Source organism: Poecilia reticulata, linkage group LG10 (genome assembly GCF_000633615.1).
Source record: "Poecilia reticulata strain Guanapo linkage group LG10, Guppy_female_1.0+MT, whole genome shotgun sequence".
Taxonomy (NCBI): Eukaryota; Metazoa; Chordata; class Actinopteri; order Cyprinodontiformes; family Poeciliidae; genus Poecilia; species Poecilia reticulata.
In genome coordinates, this window is record NC_024340.1 from 13,520,698 (window position 1) to 13,538,674 (window position 17,977).

Genomic DNA, 17,977 nt, shown 5'->3' on the forward strand with positions numbered 1-17,977 from the left:
AACTTAAGCGCATTCATATGTGTCTAATCAGCAGCCAAAATCATGAAGCCCACAGTAAGAGGTTGGTGAATAAGCTCCTCTTGAAAGTAGCAATGAATCTCTCTACACTTACAATCTGCAGCTAATCTTACGTAATGCGTGTCATGGACTTCTTCAAAACAGGCAGCTGTGTCATCATTTCTCCTGCAGAGGCATCAACTCTTTGTGCTGTGTGACTTTCCAGATGTTGGACTGACATTTCCAGCTTCCATTTTTTTATATCAGACTCTGCACTGATCATCAGTGCATACAAACAGTTCTATTTCCGTCTAAATATCATATCAATCAAATTTCCCCCCGACTATCTAGAGGTAAGAAGCTTTAAGTATCTTCCAAATTGGGGTTTTGATCATGCTATACTCTGCTATGAATAAAACATCAAGAATTGTTTTCTTTTTTCCACCATCCTACTGCCTTAACAGAAACAATGAGTCTGAGTAACAACCTCTGTGATTTCCATTGGTAATCAGCTTTAACACCTGTGTCGGTGCAATTTGGATTCTGCATGATTTCATGTCATTACAGAACTTCAGTAAATCTAATTCTGTTTTGCTATAAAACAGAAGCTAGGATGTACAGGTTTAGCCAGCAATAGATGACATTTGAATAATGAGACAACTAAGAAATGCTGCACCTCTCATATTAAAGTGTATATTATGTATATTATGCAAAATGTGGATCATCAATAACTAATGCATGATTTTTTCCCCCCACTCAGCAGGGCTGTATAATTTGCACTTCTACCTATGTATGCAATGTACTTGTGAACTAAAGGTGACAAGAGACTGTGATCATAAACAGTGTTTAAAAAAATATGAGACATAAAAAATTTATCTTTTCACCTAGTTAACAAGCTTAGGCGTGTCGTTTCATAAACATCAGAATCATGTTTTGCGTTATAACCTATTTTGGGTAATTAAATATTTATGAAACTTTGATGGCAAAAAATATGTAAATGTTCTTGTTAGATCTCTTACTTTGGATGCACAATATAATATAGACTCTTTGCATTTAGATGTAAACTCAATGAAGCTGCAACTAAAGCTAAACTGAGAAAAAAATCATCTTGTGAATAGTTACTGACTTTTATATGCTAGAAGGAATCAGTGCTGTGCACAAATGTGTTTAGGGGAGATCAGTCATAAGTAACCTTCAGCATTTATGCCATTATTTAACTTAAGGCTGTGTTTTAAATTGAGGAGCTCAGAAAAGCTTCAGGTACTGTAACTAAACCTCGTTCTGTGTGAATGTGAAAAGCTGCTGTAAAGTGATAGAATCGTTGGGCAAACCACAGCAATTTGTTGTACAAGAGTCACAATATTTTACGTAACGGAGACTTTCTGATTTTTGTTCTGTGTTGCAATGGAAAATCTTACTCTGCGCTTTCTGCATACAGTAGTATCACAACATGTAGTCAGCTCTCTGACCTTTAACCCCAGGGCTGAGTGGTGTTCCGGTTTTAATTGACAAGTTTGTTTTCATCACTTAATCACAGAGTTGTTTTGAAATTAATCAGAAAAACACCTTTTTATGGAACAAATCTCTACTTCAGGCTTTCTTGTTGCATAAAAACAAAACAATAGTCTAATAGAATCAGTGTACAACAGAGCCGGTGTAACCAGACTGTTCATTGATGACGCTGACTGGTGACATGAAAATTAGTAGTAAGTATTGTTTTATATAATTTTTACTGTTTTAAACAAGTTAGACCTGTTTTCCTTCAAATATCTGTATGTGAAGAGAAGCTCCTATCTCAGTCTGCAGGAGTCCAGTGTGCATGCTGCATTGATTGACAGTAAGTGTTTTGTTTTAAATAGTTTTAAAATAATATTGACAGATGCTGTCACAGCTCAACACTCAAATGAGAAAGATTATACATGTTTTTCAACATTTTTAAAGGAAATACTGCTCTAAAGTATTAAAGTATGTCAAGTTCAATAGCAATAAATAAATAAGAGGCTCTGTAAGATTTTGTCAAACACATTTGATGAATTAATGGCTAAACAACGACAACAGGCGTTACTGACGAGATGACACAAAACATGTTTTTAGTTTGTAAAGCTGCCAAATGGATTCTTTAATGTTACATTGTCTAATGTTACCCGTCCTTAATAAATATTAATTTACTTGTTTAGATGCTAAGATGTTGACAAATCACATTTGAACAAGTGAAACTCCTTCAAGATTCACACTTAATAAATACATGTAATAACTATTGAAGTTACATGTAAACATGAGTTTACATGTTATTGCACTTTAAATGAACAGTAGAAGAAGAGTGTTGAAACAGATACTTTTTTCCCTTTGCAGTTGCACTCATGATTAAACAGAAGGGTTTAGTTACTTTCACTTCAGCATCATCATATTTGTTGTTGTGATTTCTCAGCCTTTAATTGAATTTAATTTAATGGAGGCTTAATTCTAATTATTTTTTGTCATTGTTGTCATACAGCAAATGCCAAATTTTAAAACTACAAACTACATAAATAATGAATATGTTCTCTCGCAATAATTACTGTGTTAATAATTGATGCATAAACATGTGTCCAGCCATGAATGAATCAGGAACAAGAAGGCCCAAGGGGCATATGAAGTTACTAGCACATCCTGGATATCTGGTTTCGAAGCTTTACAGTGATGTCTAAAAATGTGGCCTTTTGAAAGTTACTTATGATATGCGTCATTCTTCATCTCCAGCCTTTTCATTCATAGTTAAATGCAAAATTATTATTTTTGCTATACTGAAGGTGTTGCTTTTAATACAATAAAGTGCAAATATTTGTTTACATTTTGATTTGTGGTATGTAAAAAATGTGTAGGTGTATTGCAACTTATGAAATAAAATAAGATGGTTGATTTTGAGGTAATATTAGCTCACACACTGAACACAAAAACATAGAATGAAAATAATTCTGATTATAAACATGTCTACCTCTGCACTCGGAGATTTGGTAATAGCGTCTGCCTACAGTTATCAAGGGTTTTTATATATACTTATTTTTATACTTTATTTTGTGAAAAATTAATAAACCTGAATGGTTTATGTCAGGGATGTGAGTTTAGCTCAGAATTAGGCTTAGAAATTATGAACATAAATTATTCAGCTGTACTTTCTATGAACCAAACTTTAAATTTCTGAGGGATGAACTTTAACACAATTTTTTTTTTCAATGATAAATTATTAGTGCACTGCAGTGCTATTTATGTGCTTCTGCATTTGTGACAAAACTTTCAAAAGCAGGATTTCCATAAAATCACACTAACACCAGTGTGGTATCACTGCTTATTTACTCCTACATTTATTATTCAGACGCCACCAGACTAAAGGACACAAACATTTTCTCAAACACAGTTTTCATTAATAGGTACACTTCAGTGTGTCCGTCAGATTATTCCTAAAGCTAACCAAAGTTAACAAAAATGAAGGGATTTTCAGTTTTCAGGAAGAATGTGCATCATTTTGTTTCTCATTTTTTAATTAATAATGAATACCTTAAAACTGCATTCAGTATGAAAACATTATTTACTGTTTTAATATGAGATGAGAGTATAATTTCACTTTTGAATATAAAATAACACTTGGGAGAAGTGTTTGAATAAAATGCTCAAAAGTATACCTTTGGGGTATTGTAACAATGCACATCTCTTTTGTCTTCTACCCGTTTATCATTTCATCATCACTTTGTGCGTCAAAGCAACAGTGAGAAAATTACGGGCAAACTGTGGCTAGTAAAAAAAAAAGTTCTCATCTCTCATCTGCACCTTTAAATGCTTAAAACTTTACCAAGCAGAGGAAACTGCTATTTTTACAATCCAGAGCAGAAAAAATACCACCCAACAGTTTTAACGTGATCTGTGTTCAAATGAAATCAACAAGCCTGAGGGGGAAAACGACTACAGAGGCAGCGAGTGGTGAGGCAGAAATCCCACAAAGCCCATTGTTTCCTCCGCAGAGCCAAACGCTCCTGAAGAAGATGAGAATAAGCCTGAAGCAGGAATCAGGACTGCCAATTCATTTTTGAGCCGCAGACTTCTGATGCTATTGTACTTGACACTACACTATCAATGGCTGCAGTTTTACCACAGAGACTTTAATAGTAAGTGCACAATACATTTATGTTGTGTTTTTATGCTAAATTAAACGACTGCTGCAGGACATATTCAGCTTTATTTCTGCACACAGGTTTATGTCCATGAAGATTGAGGGTAGGTTATAAAATCTATTTTTGATGTTCTGAGATCTGAACATGAATGATTGTGGATTTAAAATAATAAGAATAATAAAAAAACAACTCAAATTCCTGCATTGAGGCATTTTTAATTTTATGTCAAGGTAGCCCTATGAATAAAAAAACTTGACCACTTTAACATATATTAAATAGTAAAAAGAGCACAGTTAACATTTAGTTTTTCTTTGTTTGGTACATAATGAAAACAAATAGAATATAATAAAATAAGTAACAAACCAAGTGTTCATGCTTGGTAACAAACCAAGCATGAACACAAACCAAGCTTTGTGTTCATGTCTCAATAAAACTGTAATGCCTCAAAGTGAACTGAACACAAAGTGATTATACAAATTTTCTATTTGTTCTCAGAAGAAAAAAAGAGCAGATGAACTGTAAGTTCCAGTAAGCCAAAGTATTTGCAGAGGTAAGTGATCACAAACCCCAGATAATATCTATGAATACTTGAAACCGCCACTGAAAATGCTTATAACTGCCTATGTTAACATTTTAAACACCACATATATCATATTATGAATTAAGATGAATTAATTTTTCTGACACTTTGAGCTTGGAGCATTATATGAAAGGATTCTCTTTCAATGCAAAGGAGAACTAGAGAAGAAGCTTCTCATCTAAGCTCCTTGATAATAAATAATGCAAGTAAACAAATAAAACTATTTAAAGAGTTGTTTTGTTTCTTAAGCTGAAAACTAGAAAGTTCCCTGTTTGACCTGTTTGCAGTTACATTGAGAGTGAATGCAGACCATCACGGGTCACTAACTGGTCACATTAGGATGACAATGATGGGAATTTTATGGTGTGGAGGAATGCGTTACACAGCTCCCACCATCAACAAACACCACATGGATGCTCATCATCCATGTGGATTTAACTGCCTCTGGTAAAGTTTCACAGATACAACAAGCTGATTTGCACATTGCAATAACATCTTACAGAGACACGATAGCATAGTATGTTATATTTTATTTGACACCCAGTAAGCATGTGACATAAGAGCTGACATAAGAACATGTTGCGTGCTATTATATGTTAGTTTATGTCTTGATATATAAAATAGCAGCATTTTGGAAGAATGGACTACATGGAAATATATATCAGACAATTTCACACATGTAGCTGACAAAGACCAATTTGTCGACACTCATTGAGAAGTGATTTATTTTTACTAATTTTCAATTGCAGTAGCTTACTCTCACTGAAAAACCTAACATTTGATTACAATATTTCTATTCAATGGGGAAAAATTTAACTGATTTTCATGTAGACATAATTTACTGGCTTCCTGGAGAATTGGTGACATCAAAATATAATTTTTTTTGGTGCAGTTTTCTAACCATGACCTTTGCAGACGTCTTTAATCTCCCTCATATCCTCCTCAATGTGGGTGGCTTCAAGTTAACTCAAGTCCTTGTCCTGAATATTGGTCAGTTATTAAAGGAAATGGGTCTCTGTGCCACATCATACTTATATCCCAGAGGAAATAGAAAATCATAAACTCATGATTGGAAGCTCTAAAAAACTTTGATAGACTTTAAAAAAGCAAAATATGATTACAAAACTAGCATATTTGAGAGAACTTGACATTTGTACAGTGCACTGTATTGTGCCATGCAATGCAGTACTACTTTAGTGTTTTTTTCCCTCACTAAATACATGAAATTAATTTTTTTTTGTGTGTGTGTGTGAAATTTGGCTGGATTTGATAATATTGTTTTACTTAGAAAGTCAACAAACTTGTCACCATCTGTAGACATAATCTTTTATGATCAGTAATTGTTCATATTTGCACTATTTGTGATATATTGTAAAAGTTATTGGAGATAAATAACTTTCTTTGTGTGTGGTGCATTATGCAGAGTGATCATTTTTAGGAAGCTTAATCACAATGACAGTGATTGCACAACATAAACGTTGATTAATTCTCACCTCTCACTGACAAGCTCCTCCATCACCGGCATCTGGCCTGCAGCGCTGACATTCATGTAACCATAAATGCAGAGAGTCCCTGCAGACACACAGTGAAAGTTAAAGAATCGTCATAATCACTTATATTATTAAAAGAGAACTTTAAATTGCTATTATCAAGCAATTTCTTCTCAGAAGATTGCATTAACATAAATGTATTAAACTGTATCACGATTATGCAAATTGAATACTTCTGTTTGACATTTCAGTACCATATTGTGCAAATCTGTAAAATTAGATCTTTTCTTTTAAAGTAGACAATTTGCAATAAGGTGCAATGCTAAATCATACTACAATATCTAAGTCAGCAAGAAAATGTATATTGTGATAAATTAATCAGCAAGCCTGCTTACACTCACATAGCTCAAACACATGAAATATTTTATATTTCATGTGTGTAAAAGTCAACCAGTACAAAGACTGAACAAGACATTCCCTTTGATAACATTTCCACTGACATGCAAGTGAGATACAGAGTTTGGACAGGGAAGGTCAGCCTGGTGGAGAGGTCGGAGACAGCGGAGGATTCTGACCTCATTCATTCCCTGAGTAAAAAAACTTGTCATGCTTCAACCATATGGGTAGCTGTCAGAACCGGTACGTCATGTGGTCACTTAAAGCCAACATTCCTCTGTATGAGACCGACAGCAAAATGAGCAAAAACCTGTTATATCTGCATTATAAAGTGTAACAAAATACACTGTAATGCCTCAGGCAGAGGATGGTACATGTAGTGTTATGCAACTTGTGACATAAACCACAAAGTAGAAACAGCTATAAAACATGTACAGCACATTCAATGAGGCTGTATATTGCATAAGTCCATTACTTCTTGTACTAATAGGCTCAAGGATGGGCTCACATGTACTGCAGTATTTTGTAAAACAGACTTCTTATTTTCACCATTTGCACTTGTCAACACGAGCAACTTTGGAAATAAAATCTGAAAATAAAGCTTCTCATAATTAGTTTTTTGTTACAAATAAGGAATAGTTTTTGTCATTTTTGCCAACAAGTTATTTTAGGATTTTGCTTGAATATTTGTGTTCATGTCTCAATAAAACTAAAGGTAAAATATCCACTCTTCAAAAAAAAAGCCTGGATTTCCTCAGGGAAAGTCTTAATTTAAATAGGACCATAAATGACAGGTAAAGACTCTTTTTTTCTGTTTGTTTTGGCAGATCTTTTTCTGACAAAAAAAAATAATTAAAAAATCTGGCAGGATACTAAAGAGTTATTCCAAAAACAGTCCAAAAGCATACCTACCCACTAAAGTGCTGGTGCAATAATTTAAAGTAATTGATGTGGTGGCATTAAAAGCATAACAGTTAGCTATAGGATTGTGTGTTTTTGCATTCCAAGTTAAACTGCAAGACGTCAGCTACTATGACATCTATAACTCTATCATTTTCAATTCATTCCCCCCCCCCAAAGCATCAAGTCCAGCCTTAAGAGAAACCTCATGCAGTATCACAAGTAACTGAGAGCCCACAGCTATCTGAACATCTTTGTAAAGGCCATCCAAATTCTGGGTGATTTTCAACAGTCTCAATCTGGATGAATTGGGGCTTTTTCCTGTGGTTGTTTTTGTTAAGTCATTCATTTCCCTACCTGTTTAGTATCATGCATAGGCTGGAACGTTTCCCAGCTATAATAGGAAAAGAGGCAGGATACACTTTGGCTGTGTCACAAGTTCAGCACAGGGTCAGCACGGAGAGAAAGATGACAAAGATGCAAGTGCACAGTTCCACCAAAAAAACCTTTAGATAGATTAAATAAAATGGTGTATAGGGGGTAAAAACACCTACAGACCAGGACAATATGCAGGCAGAATCATGGAGATATTTTCTCACGACGGTTACACTGCTTACTGGGAGTTTTTCATTAAAACTAAAGCCAGGTCTTAATAAAAATGAGTGTGACTGAACAATGTTTTGCAGCAATAGTGATGGAAACCCGGTCGTCTCCACCTCCTCCAGTTTAGACTCAACTTCACAGAAGGCTTCAGCAGACACACATAGCTTCCCTCATTAGCAGCTGAACACAAGCCGAAGCAGCACTCTGCTGTCACCAAGAGAAAACTAACTTAGCTTTGCTCTCTCTGATCGAGACCTTTCAGTCAAGTTTCACACAGACATTTCGACACTATTCTTGTAGACAACATTTTACAACCAGGTGCACCAGTGGAATTTGGAAGAATATCCAAAGTGTACATTTCCATGTTTAATCTTTTTTACAGGAAGAAATTCAAGAACAGAGTAAGAATTCATTTATGTGTATTTCATGTGTAATTAAGACATGTTTAGGAGTTAAAGACCATCCTTCAAAATCATCTTTCTTATATAATGTTATGGCATCACATAGTTACATATCTGCTTTGTGTTCTACCACAAATAAAGATAAACAGCTTCACGTAAACAAAGCTGCAGTATTGCCTTCCAAGGAATCTAATGCTGTAGCATCCGCAATTAGATTTATAGCTATAGCTAAATATTTTTTAAACATGCCAAAAGCTTGTCACCACTGTTGCAAAATGTATATGTGTGATACAATTTCTTAGCAGCGACACAATAATAATGAGTCCCAATTCCATGCAACAATATGTAGACACTGTTAGAAGTGATGATGATTCACTCACATCAGCATGCCTACTCGTGTCCAATTAAATCATTTTAGTATTACTTAATAAATCATGAAAACTTCCACCAGATAACCAAGCTCTTGCCAGTCCAATAGTGACATACAGCATAGATTTATTAGAGCTCCTCACATAAGTCAAGCAATGCAAATGGACCTTCTTTGCAGAGTTGCTTGGAATTTGTCAATCTCAGCTTGTTAAGTGCTATTGGAACATCCTACCATCATAAAAGTTTTATTCTGGTTAAAAAAATAAACCAACAATTTTAAGAAAGAGTTCAAAAATGTTTCAATAGAAATATGTTTTATAAATATCAGAGAAACCTTACCAGAAGACAGGAAAAACTCCCCAACCAATACAGCTGTTGCTAATTTTGTGTTTTTATTTTATGTTGAGCCAAAATTGTGAAAGGCTTTTACCAGCTCTTATTTTTTTCCAGCAAAATATTCATGCCACAATTTTTGCTCTCAAGAATGAGAGGTTGTTTGCTCTGGCTATGATTTACATAAATATGGGTGATTTTTCTTTTAAATGGAAGAAAAGTGCCTCATTTGAATATATAACATTTGCATCAGGCCTTGGCTTTGCAGAGATTCTTGTGTAGCCAATCTGTCTTTGCACAAATGTTTAGAACAAGTTGAATTCTGCAAATTCAAGTTTTACCTAAATCTTAAACCCAAGTTTTAGTTTACCTCCTACTAATACCTTTGTGCTTTTGCCCCTTTAATGTACCCAATGTCAGCAACTCCAGCTTGAGTTAAGAAATATTTTAACTTTGATCACCAGCTGCATTTATGACAGTTTAATTGAAGTTGCTGTAACATTTTTTTTAAAAACTGCTTTATTTGCTTAAAATAAAACTCAAAAAATACAGTTTTCAAAAATGAATGTGATTCAAGATTTTGAGGATGGCAAAATATGTCATCACAAGTTGGTTCAATATTTTATGCAGAAAATGTTTGCATGTGCTTTGATGAAAATTCTATGACAGTAGTGTAAAAGCTTCATATTTTATTCTGGGAGTGAAACAAGATTTGTAGTGGAGTTACAACTGGAGCTATGTCAAGTCGAGCTAGCTTATCAAACGTGCTTTAATTAACAACTGTTACCAAAAATTATTCATTTTAGATTCATTTCAAATGAAAAAACTTTTAAAACAATAAAAGAAACGTAAGTGTTATTGACAACAAGACTAGGTAAACAAATACACATTCCAAATGAAAAGTAAGTGGGGGAAAACGTACTTGTTTTAAGAAAAACTTCTTAAAATCTCCAACTTTCACATGACTGATTCGCTTGAAAACAGACAGGACAAACCTGGACAAACCTTTAGGCTTGCTTTGACGAAAGACAGTAAAGATTTGCTACCCATAGGTTGGGAAGAGATGAAGTCTGAGCTTAAAAACCAGATAAGACCAGGAGCCGATGGCATTATACGGTAAATCTATGTTAAGTCAGAGAAAATGAAATTCCTATCCTTAATACCTGGACATAAAAGATAACATCATAAAGAACCAGAGATTTATGTCTAGAGAATAATGTACAAAATCAAAGATAACTTCTTCATAATGATATAAAAAATGTATCACATATTGAAGTGGTTTTAACATAATCCTCAAAAAGAAATAGCCCATCTATGTTTGCTTCACGAATTGTAATTGAAGGTCAGGTTTGGGAATGGTGAGTGGTAAAAGAAACTCAGAATAGGATGGTATGCCAGGAGCATAATAGTTTCTTTCTGCTGTGTCAGATCATTTTCTGATAACTATGCGGTTGGATAGACATGTGAAATATGCCACTTTTATTGGCAGCAACACGTCTATCACTGTGGTGCATCAGCATACAGCTTGAGAAAAAGAGTCAGGTAGTAACTTTCTGAAGAATTTTCACAAACTGCTTAGTAAAAGCAACGATAGTTTATTTTTTTTTATTTATTCAGATTTTTATTTAATCATGTTACTTGCTGAATAGCGTCAGTGCTTTAATTTTTGTAATTTCTGTAAGGTATGTTTCCAAGTCCTAAAACACAAAATCAAGGCTGTATCTTAGTTACAGTAAAGCATATTTATGTTTTGAAAAAATAATTAGAGGTGATATTTTGTATTTTCCAGGCACATAGTGCCATTTTATAGTGCAATCAAGAACCCATCCACCCAACCCAGTAAAAAAAGTGTCTTTATTTACTGAACAAATTTCTGTCTGTCGCAATAATGTGCCTGATGCCAAACAGTCCATTTGTAAAGGAATGTCCTCGAGAATAAATGACGTTAGGAAAATCATAAAGGTTTACCTGTTGTTGAAAATACGCAGATCTACAGTGGCAGAAGATTAATACCAAACTCAATAGCGAGTGACCCATAAAACTGTGTTGCAAACAGAAGGATTTTCGCTGATATGGATGTTTCACACAATTGGCCAAAAGATGCTCACTGATTGTCTGGCACTGTGCTAGATTGGTTTGGGACTTAGACAGAACTTATTTTTAATTGGGCATGAAAAGATCATATCATAAAACATTTCACTATATCACCCTATTGCCATATTAAAACATTGCCAGAATAAAGACATTCATATCAAAACAGCTTACAAATTAACTGTTTTTTTTTTTTTTTTTGTTTTTTTAAGATCTGTTGTCACTGGTTGCCTTTATTCATGAGTAGCTCAAAGGAGACAAGGGCAGAGAGAGAAGGGCAGACATGCAGTAAATGGCCCCAAGACTGGGAATCAAACCTGGGACCAGCCTTTGCATAATGTGCATGTGCTCTGCCACTGTAGCACCTGGTGCCCCTTAGTGTTCCTTCCTTAAATCTCAACAAGACCTTGGTGAAATTACAGAATAGGACGGTAAACCATCCTATTCTGCATGGCATACCATTTATTTTTATACAAACAGAAACATATTTTCATTTGTTTAAAGTTATACATTTTATTATTCAATACATTCCTTTTTTAAATATAATTTTCTTAAGCTGAACCCTATTTTGTACGAGTCATATGATAATAATTCCCTTCAGTTCCAAACATATAAAATACAGGTGAAGGTACCCAACATACCCAACAATGATGCAGAAACAAGAAATCTGATCATGAGACCGGGATTTTCCACAAGCCTGAACTCTCCTTGGACCCATCTTGAGGTCATACCAGTCCTACTGAGTATGTTTTATAAAAGACGCGACAGGGGAGGTGAGGCAAGCTCAACGCATGACAGAGCTAATGGGAGAGGCTGCTCAGAGGGTTTGCTGGAGCCTGTCAGCTCTGATCCAATCACACAGTTAGAGGAAGTAGAGTTCAGAAAAAAATATGATATTTGAGGAAATATATGAGAGACGGATAATGAGGTAAATGGGAAAATCAAAAGAAATGCTGAGTTTGAATGGCTTGGAATTTGCATTCACCAACAACTTTATGAATAATGTATGTCCAAAAAACTGATATGAAGACCCGTTGGTTATATATTCGGGTTCCCATTTTATTGCTAAAGCTAGTGCTGCATTGCATTTTTGGCTAGTTATGATGCCAACAGAATCCACTGCAACAATTTAAAGCAGATAATTGATGAAACGCTTATTGAACACATTGTTAGAAACTCACAACTAGATGGAAATAGTTTGCAAAGATGCTGTCAAAAGTGCTTTCTTAAAAAAAAGACCTGACACTATCTCTGGAAAATTGATGAGCTAACTTCCAGTTTGTAATGGTAAAGAGCCTTTGATAGCATGAGTTTGTGTTAACCTGTAAGTGTGTTTACCTTGCACACCGTTTTCCCTACGGCAATTGAGAATCAAGCTGGCAGACAGCATCACATACAATATTAAGCGTCCAGCCAGCAGCTGCTCCTCTGAGTCTGAGTAAAGTCATGCCAGGATGTTCCTAGATTGATGTAATATTCCTATCCAGAAACTACGTTAATCCCACTCTACATTTTCTGCTAGAGAAAAGGATCCAAGTGCCAGCTTTACATCTGCTTTTTGTTGTTTTGTTTATCGGCCCTTTATTAACTCTTAAGAGGAAGGTATATTGTTTTTACATAATACAATACCAGAGTGACTTACTATGTAAGGATATTGTGGTAGAAATGATGACCTGCTGTACTGGCCCTCATTTAACCTGAACTAAGCACACACTAAGCCTTTTTTTTTTTCTGCACAAAATAAATAATTTGTTTTCTCTGAGGCACAAGTTGATAAAACTAAGAGGTAAAATGTTAAAAAGTTTAAAAAGGTTTAAAGTAACATAAAAACAAATAATTGCAATATTTGTTTCCACTTACTTGATATTTAAGTGGAAAGGAAGATATTACAGGTTGAGGAGGAAATCCGAGTCATCCCCATCTTCTAAATATCAAAATGTTATCCTTAAGGGGAATTCTGATGTGGCTCAGCTGCTATACTTTTATTAGTGGAGATATGAAGCTCCTCCATGAAGGACTGGGTCTGCTCTCATGTTCTACTCCCAGCACACCCATAAAACCTCCAAAAGGCAGCATTTAGGAAGCATCCCAAACCACCTCAACAGACTCCTGCCAAAGTGCAATTCAGACGTGCTATTAGCAAGCAGGAAGAACAGCAAGTTATCACTAAGGTTCAGCCCAACCAGCCTACAGAGGAAACCCATTTAAGTAGCTTGTATACAGAATCGTGTTCTTCTAAACATGATTAATGTATCATGACCAAAGGGTAGAGCTGGAAAATAAATGAAGCGGTAAATCAAGAGCTTTATATATAACAGGAATCAGCAATCACTTTGGACCACTCTGCTAGTTTTATATGGGCACATAAAAATCAAGAGCCTTGCTTTTCTAGTCACCTTCTTCATTTTCACAGGACGGGCAGGTGCTCCTATTATTGCAAATAATAAATATGCCTAGTTTTCCAAACCAGGCACCTTTCACTGTACGATCATTTCTGAATATCATGATTATGAGCAAAACAAATGGCATCAGTGACAAAGAGAAGCCCAGGTGAAGTGCAGACAAAAGCCATCAGCTCAACATTGTGCCAAAACGGCAGACATGGCTCGTTTCGGTGATACCCTAAAAGTAAACCATCAATTTAAAAACTAACAATTCACCCAGAGAGGTTGATGGTGGAAATCGTTGTAATGCCATTTGGAAACAACAACAAAAAAAACATCTGAACTTAAAAGTTAACCTAAATGATCTAATTAAGAGAACAACAAAGATACAGATCTAGTTCACTGTTCCATGACCTACAAAGGATGACCTGCTCCTCCTTAATTGAAGTTAAACAATTGATTGGAGCCTTCTCTTTAACGCCCATTAGTAGATTTCCCAAAGAACACGAAGAGATGTGATCCGCTGCCATTCTCCAGGTAACACTGAAGAGGCTTGTCAACAATATTCACCAACTTCAGCAACTCAGGTCAACAACTACTTGAGAGGTAAGGGGCTTTTCCTTCTCTAAGACATATTTGCAGAAAAAAATGTGGAACTCTCTTGTAAACCCAAAGTTAACAACATAACGTCTGGGCTCCAGAGACTTTCTTTCACAGTAAATCTGAAAGAATGACATCATCTGAATGAATGACATTCTCTGCAAACACTACAACTTTACCATCAGTAGCCTGTCTGCAGTTTATTTCTGCTAGTATATTCTGGAAACAAGTTTGAGAGATGCTAGGTTATGGAGCAGCAATGTCTCAGTAAAACACTAAATCATCTAGTCCTTACGATCCCATCCATTCTCAATTCAGCTTACACTCTAATTTATAACTTCCTGAGAAGTTATAAATTATAACTTTGAGGGAAGCTATAGATATAAATGAATAGTTTTGTCACCACAATTGCAGGATTATATAGCATATTTGACAAAGTGGCAGAGGACAGAGAGAAATGTTGAGCTTGCTGAATAAAAATCAAACAATTGTTGCTGAAAAACAACTAAAAAGGAACAAGAAAATCACCAAAGGACAGAAGCTGTGAGCACAAATAGCAAAGTTACTGAAAACTCCAGAGAGCCTCAGACTGACTGACTGGAGTATTGTGTGGGTGGAGAGTTCATCTCTGTTTGTCAAACTCCAGCTTGGAATGAGTTCAGGTCTCCTGAGGTTCAGCCAAAGGTTTCTAGTGAAGATGGGGGTAATTATCAAAACTACGCTCCTGTGCACAGCAAACACTGACTGACCTCAATACAGAGGCCTCATCAAGGAATTAAAGCAAGCAGTTACGCACTCTCCTAAACAGCATATGGCTGCAATATCCTAACACTACACAGCCATTTACAACAGGTCAGTGTAAACATGTTTTGCACAAGCTGCTAATTTAAGATATGCTTTCACTTTCCCCAGATCAGTTTCATCATCAGTCAATATTTAGACAACTTTTACACCCTAAAAATGATTTTGTAAGAACTTAGTGCATGACTCATACTTACCGCAATTTTTTTTAGCGTTCATAAGACACATGGCTGGTGTCCTCAAAGTTTTAAAAATATTTTGCTGGTGTATTAAAATAAAAGCAAAAAAACAAATGTCACAATAAAAGCATCTAATAGGAAATGTGTTGTTTCCTATTAGGAATGTGTTTAATTCTGGTAGATTTCAAATTTTGATTTATTATTTTAAAATAATAAACAATGTATTGTTCATAGGGTTTAAAGTCTTTATAATAAGATGGCAGAGAAAATACATGAGTAACTGAAGTTTCCTCTGGTTGTTTGAAATACAGATATATAGATTTTTTTTAAAAAAAGCACAATACTCTGCAATTAACTTACAAACGTATGCACAATTTTGTATTTGCATATTCAAATATATTGATTTTGTTTATGTTTTATCTACATTATGAAAAATCATATCACATCAGTAAACACTGGATAGAGATACCATGATAATAACGGTAATCATTTAAATGGTAATAACTCTAATGACCTAATCATACTGCAATGTTGTGGTTATTGATTTTCAATTTTAAATCAACAATTGTTGTGATGATCAAAATTGATGATTTGATCATCACTTTTACTTCAATAGTCTCCTGGGGAAAAGTATTAAAGAAGAGCTGAGAAGTGTACAAATGATATTTTCCAGAGAAACATATCATTCCATCACATTAGAAAACATTAACCAGCTCTTTGTCAAGCAGAAGCTTTCAGACTAAATTTCAGTCACAGTTAGGAGACAAACTCAGAATTACGATTCAGTTCTAATACAAGCAGAGATCAACAACGCTTAGACATATAAAGCAATCAATTATTTCAACAAATGTCAGATAAAACAGTTAAACGTTTTTCAGTTTAACGCATCATCACATGGTAATTTTAAACAACATAATTTGAGATTTACAAAGTATTTCAAATAGAATCTCCCAAGCTTACATTATAATCACATTATAAAAATTAAAGCATCAATTACAATTAAAATACTGTTATGCATTTTCTTATCTCTATTAGTATTTTATAACTGTACTATCTGCATCTTGTTCCTTAAGATCTTCTCTTGTTCTGAACAACTTTAATGCAGCGAATCTCTGATTTACCTTCAATAGAAAGATGGAAGTAAGAAGTCATAGTATATGCTCAATGCTTCACAAAAATAAAGATCTGAAGGTCAATCTTCTGCCTCTTACAGCCACAAGCAACCTAATTAACAGGAGAGTGAAGTACTTGGTCTCATCTTAACAGCACAATGCCAATTATATGTTAATTATCAATCTTTTTATTTTCCAATTATGAATTAAGTAGTTGAAGACAGCTGATTAACCAGCTGAAATTTAAATTAGATTGAACGTTTAATTTCAGCAACTAAAATTAAAAGAAGACTTTAAATAGCTCCCAATAAATGAGTCTCTCCCAATAATGGTGCTCTCACAGACCAACACAATGTGAAAAAAAAAGGCTGCCAGAAGCATCTTCAAAGACTAAAGCAACAATCTGTCATTGATTACATCTTTTATCAAATAAGCAGTGCAAATCCAGGTGTAAGAAAGTGATGTAGTTGTGGTTGGCAGCTAAAAAAATAACACATTTTATTTGAGAGCACCTTTCAAGGCACTCCAAGGACAAAACAACTAAAAAATGAATAAACTCAAAATGAAAACAGATGCAGTGGAAAAAACTAATTAACTAAGAAGAGATAACAATGAATAATGAAAACAACTTTTGAGTTAGATTGAAACTAATTTAGGACAAGATATAAGTCATTAAAAGTAAGCCCAAGTTAGGCATTCAAAAAATACCATAAATATTATGGAGAATTAGCTTTCATAGACATAGTATTTGAAGATAGATAACAAAGATATCTGATCATTGTTTAATTATGCCACTTTTCAAATATGCTTTTTTGTCATTACTTTTCTGCATTAACTATGTTTTGGAGTTCTTGTTAGCAATTGCTCTCTATAAAAGCATAAAAAGTAAGCTAAATATGGGAAATGTAAATAATAAATGAAAATTCAACAGTAAATTCAAAAAGACAAAATATAAGAACACTTATAGTTATATATATATATATATACAGTATTAGAGGTGTGCTGATCGGCCACCGATCATAATCGGCCGATTTCCGTGAAAAAGTGCATGACCGGTGATCGCTGATCATTGGCTCTTGTTGCCAATATCGATCACCTGCTTCTCATTTCGCAGCCTGCCTGTGCAGCTGGTCTCCTCTTTCCTTCACTCTGCGCAAACGCGCAGCAACAAATCCTAAGCAATGTGGATCTATAACGCACTGAGTGAATGGGGAAGTTTGTGTGTTGCGGCGGAAAATTGAAGCACGTCAAAATGCATCAACCAACGAATCTAATACGACATAAAAACAATGCCATACTTGACGGAGTTTGGCTACATCGAGGCTCACTGCAGTAAAAAAAGACATATGGAGGATCAGATAGCAGGTAAAGCAGCGCACAGCTACAAACACTCACCTGGATTAGCATGACGGTCAGAAAGCTAAACAAATAACCTGCAGAATTATTTAAGTCTTCGAGCTGCGATGTAAGACGCTGGTTCTGCTCTCGCCGTTGAACCGCCTCTACGCGTTACAGGTAGTAATATTTTACAGACGGAGCGCCGCTTCTGCTCCACCTGGTAGTGACTCTCACACCGAACCTCTGCTTAAAGCTGCA

General features: G+C 35.0%; 1 protein-coding gene across 2 annotated transcripts in view; it reads right to left on the reverse strand.

Annotated features, from left to right (window-relative positions):
- Positions 1–17,977, reverse strand: part of htr4 (5-hydroxytryptamine receptor 4) — a 146,715-nt gene that overhangs the window by 86,693 nt on the left and 42,045 nt on the right. For both annotated transcript variants that reach the window (XM_008420849.2, XM_008420850.2), the window contains exon 2: positions 6,216–6,294. In XM_008420849.2, coding sequence (XP_008419071.1) covers positions 6,216–6,271 — 56 coding nt within the window. In that variant the 5' untranslated portion in view covers positions 6,272–6,294. The remainder of the gene's footprint in view (positions 1–6,215; positions 6,295–17,977) is intronic.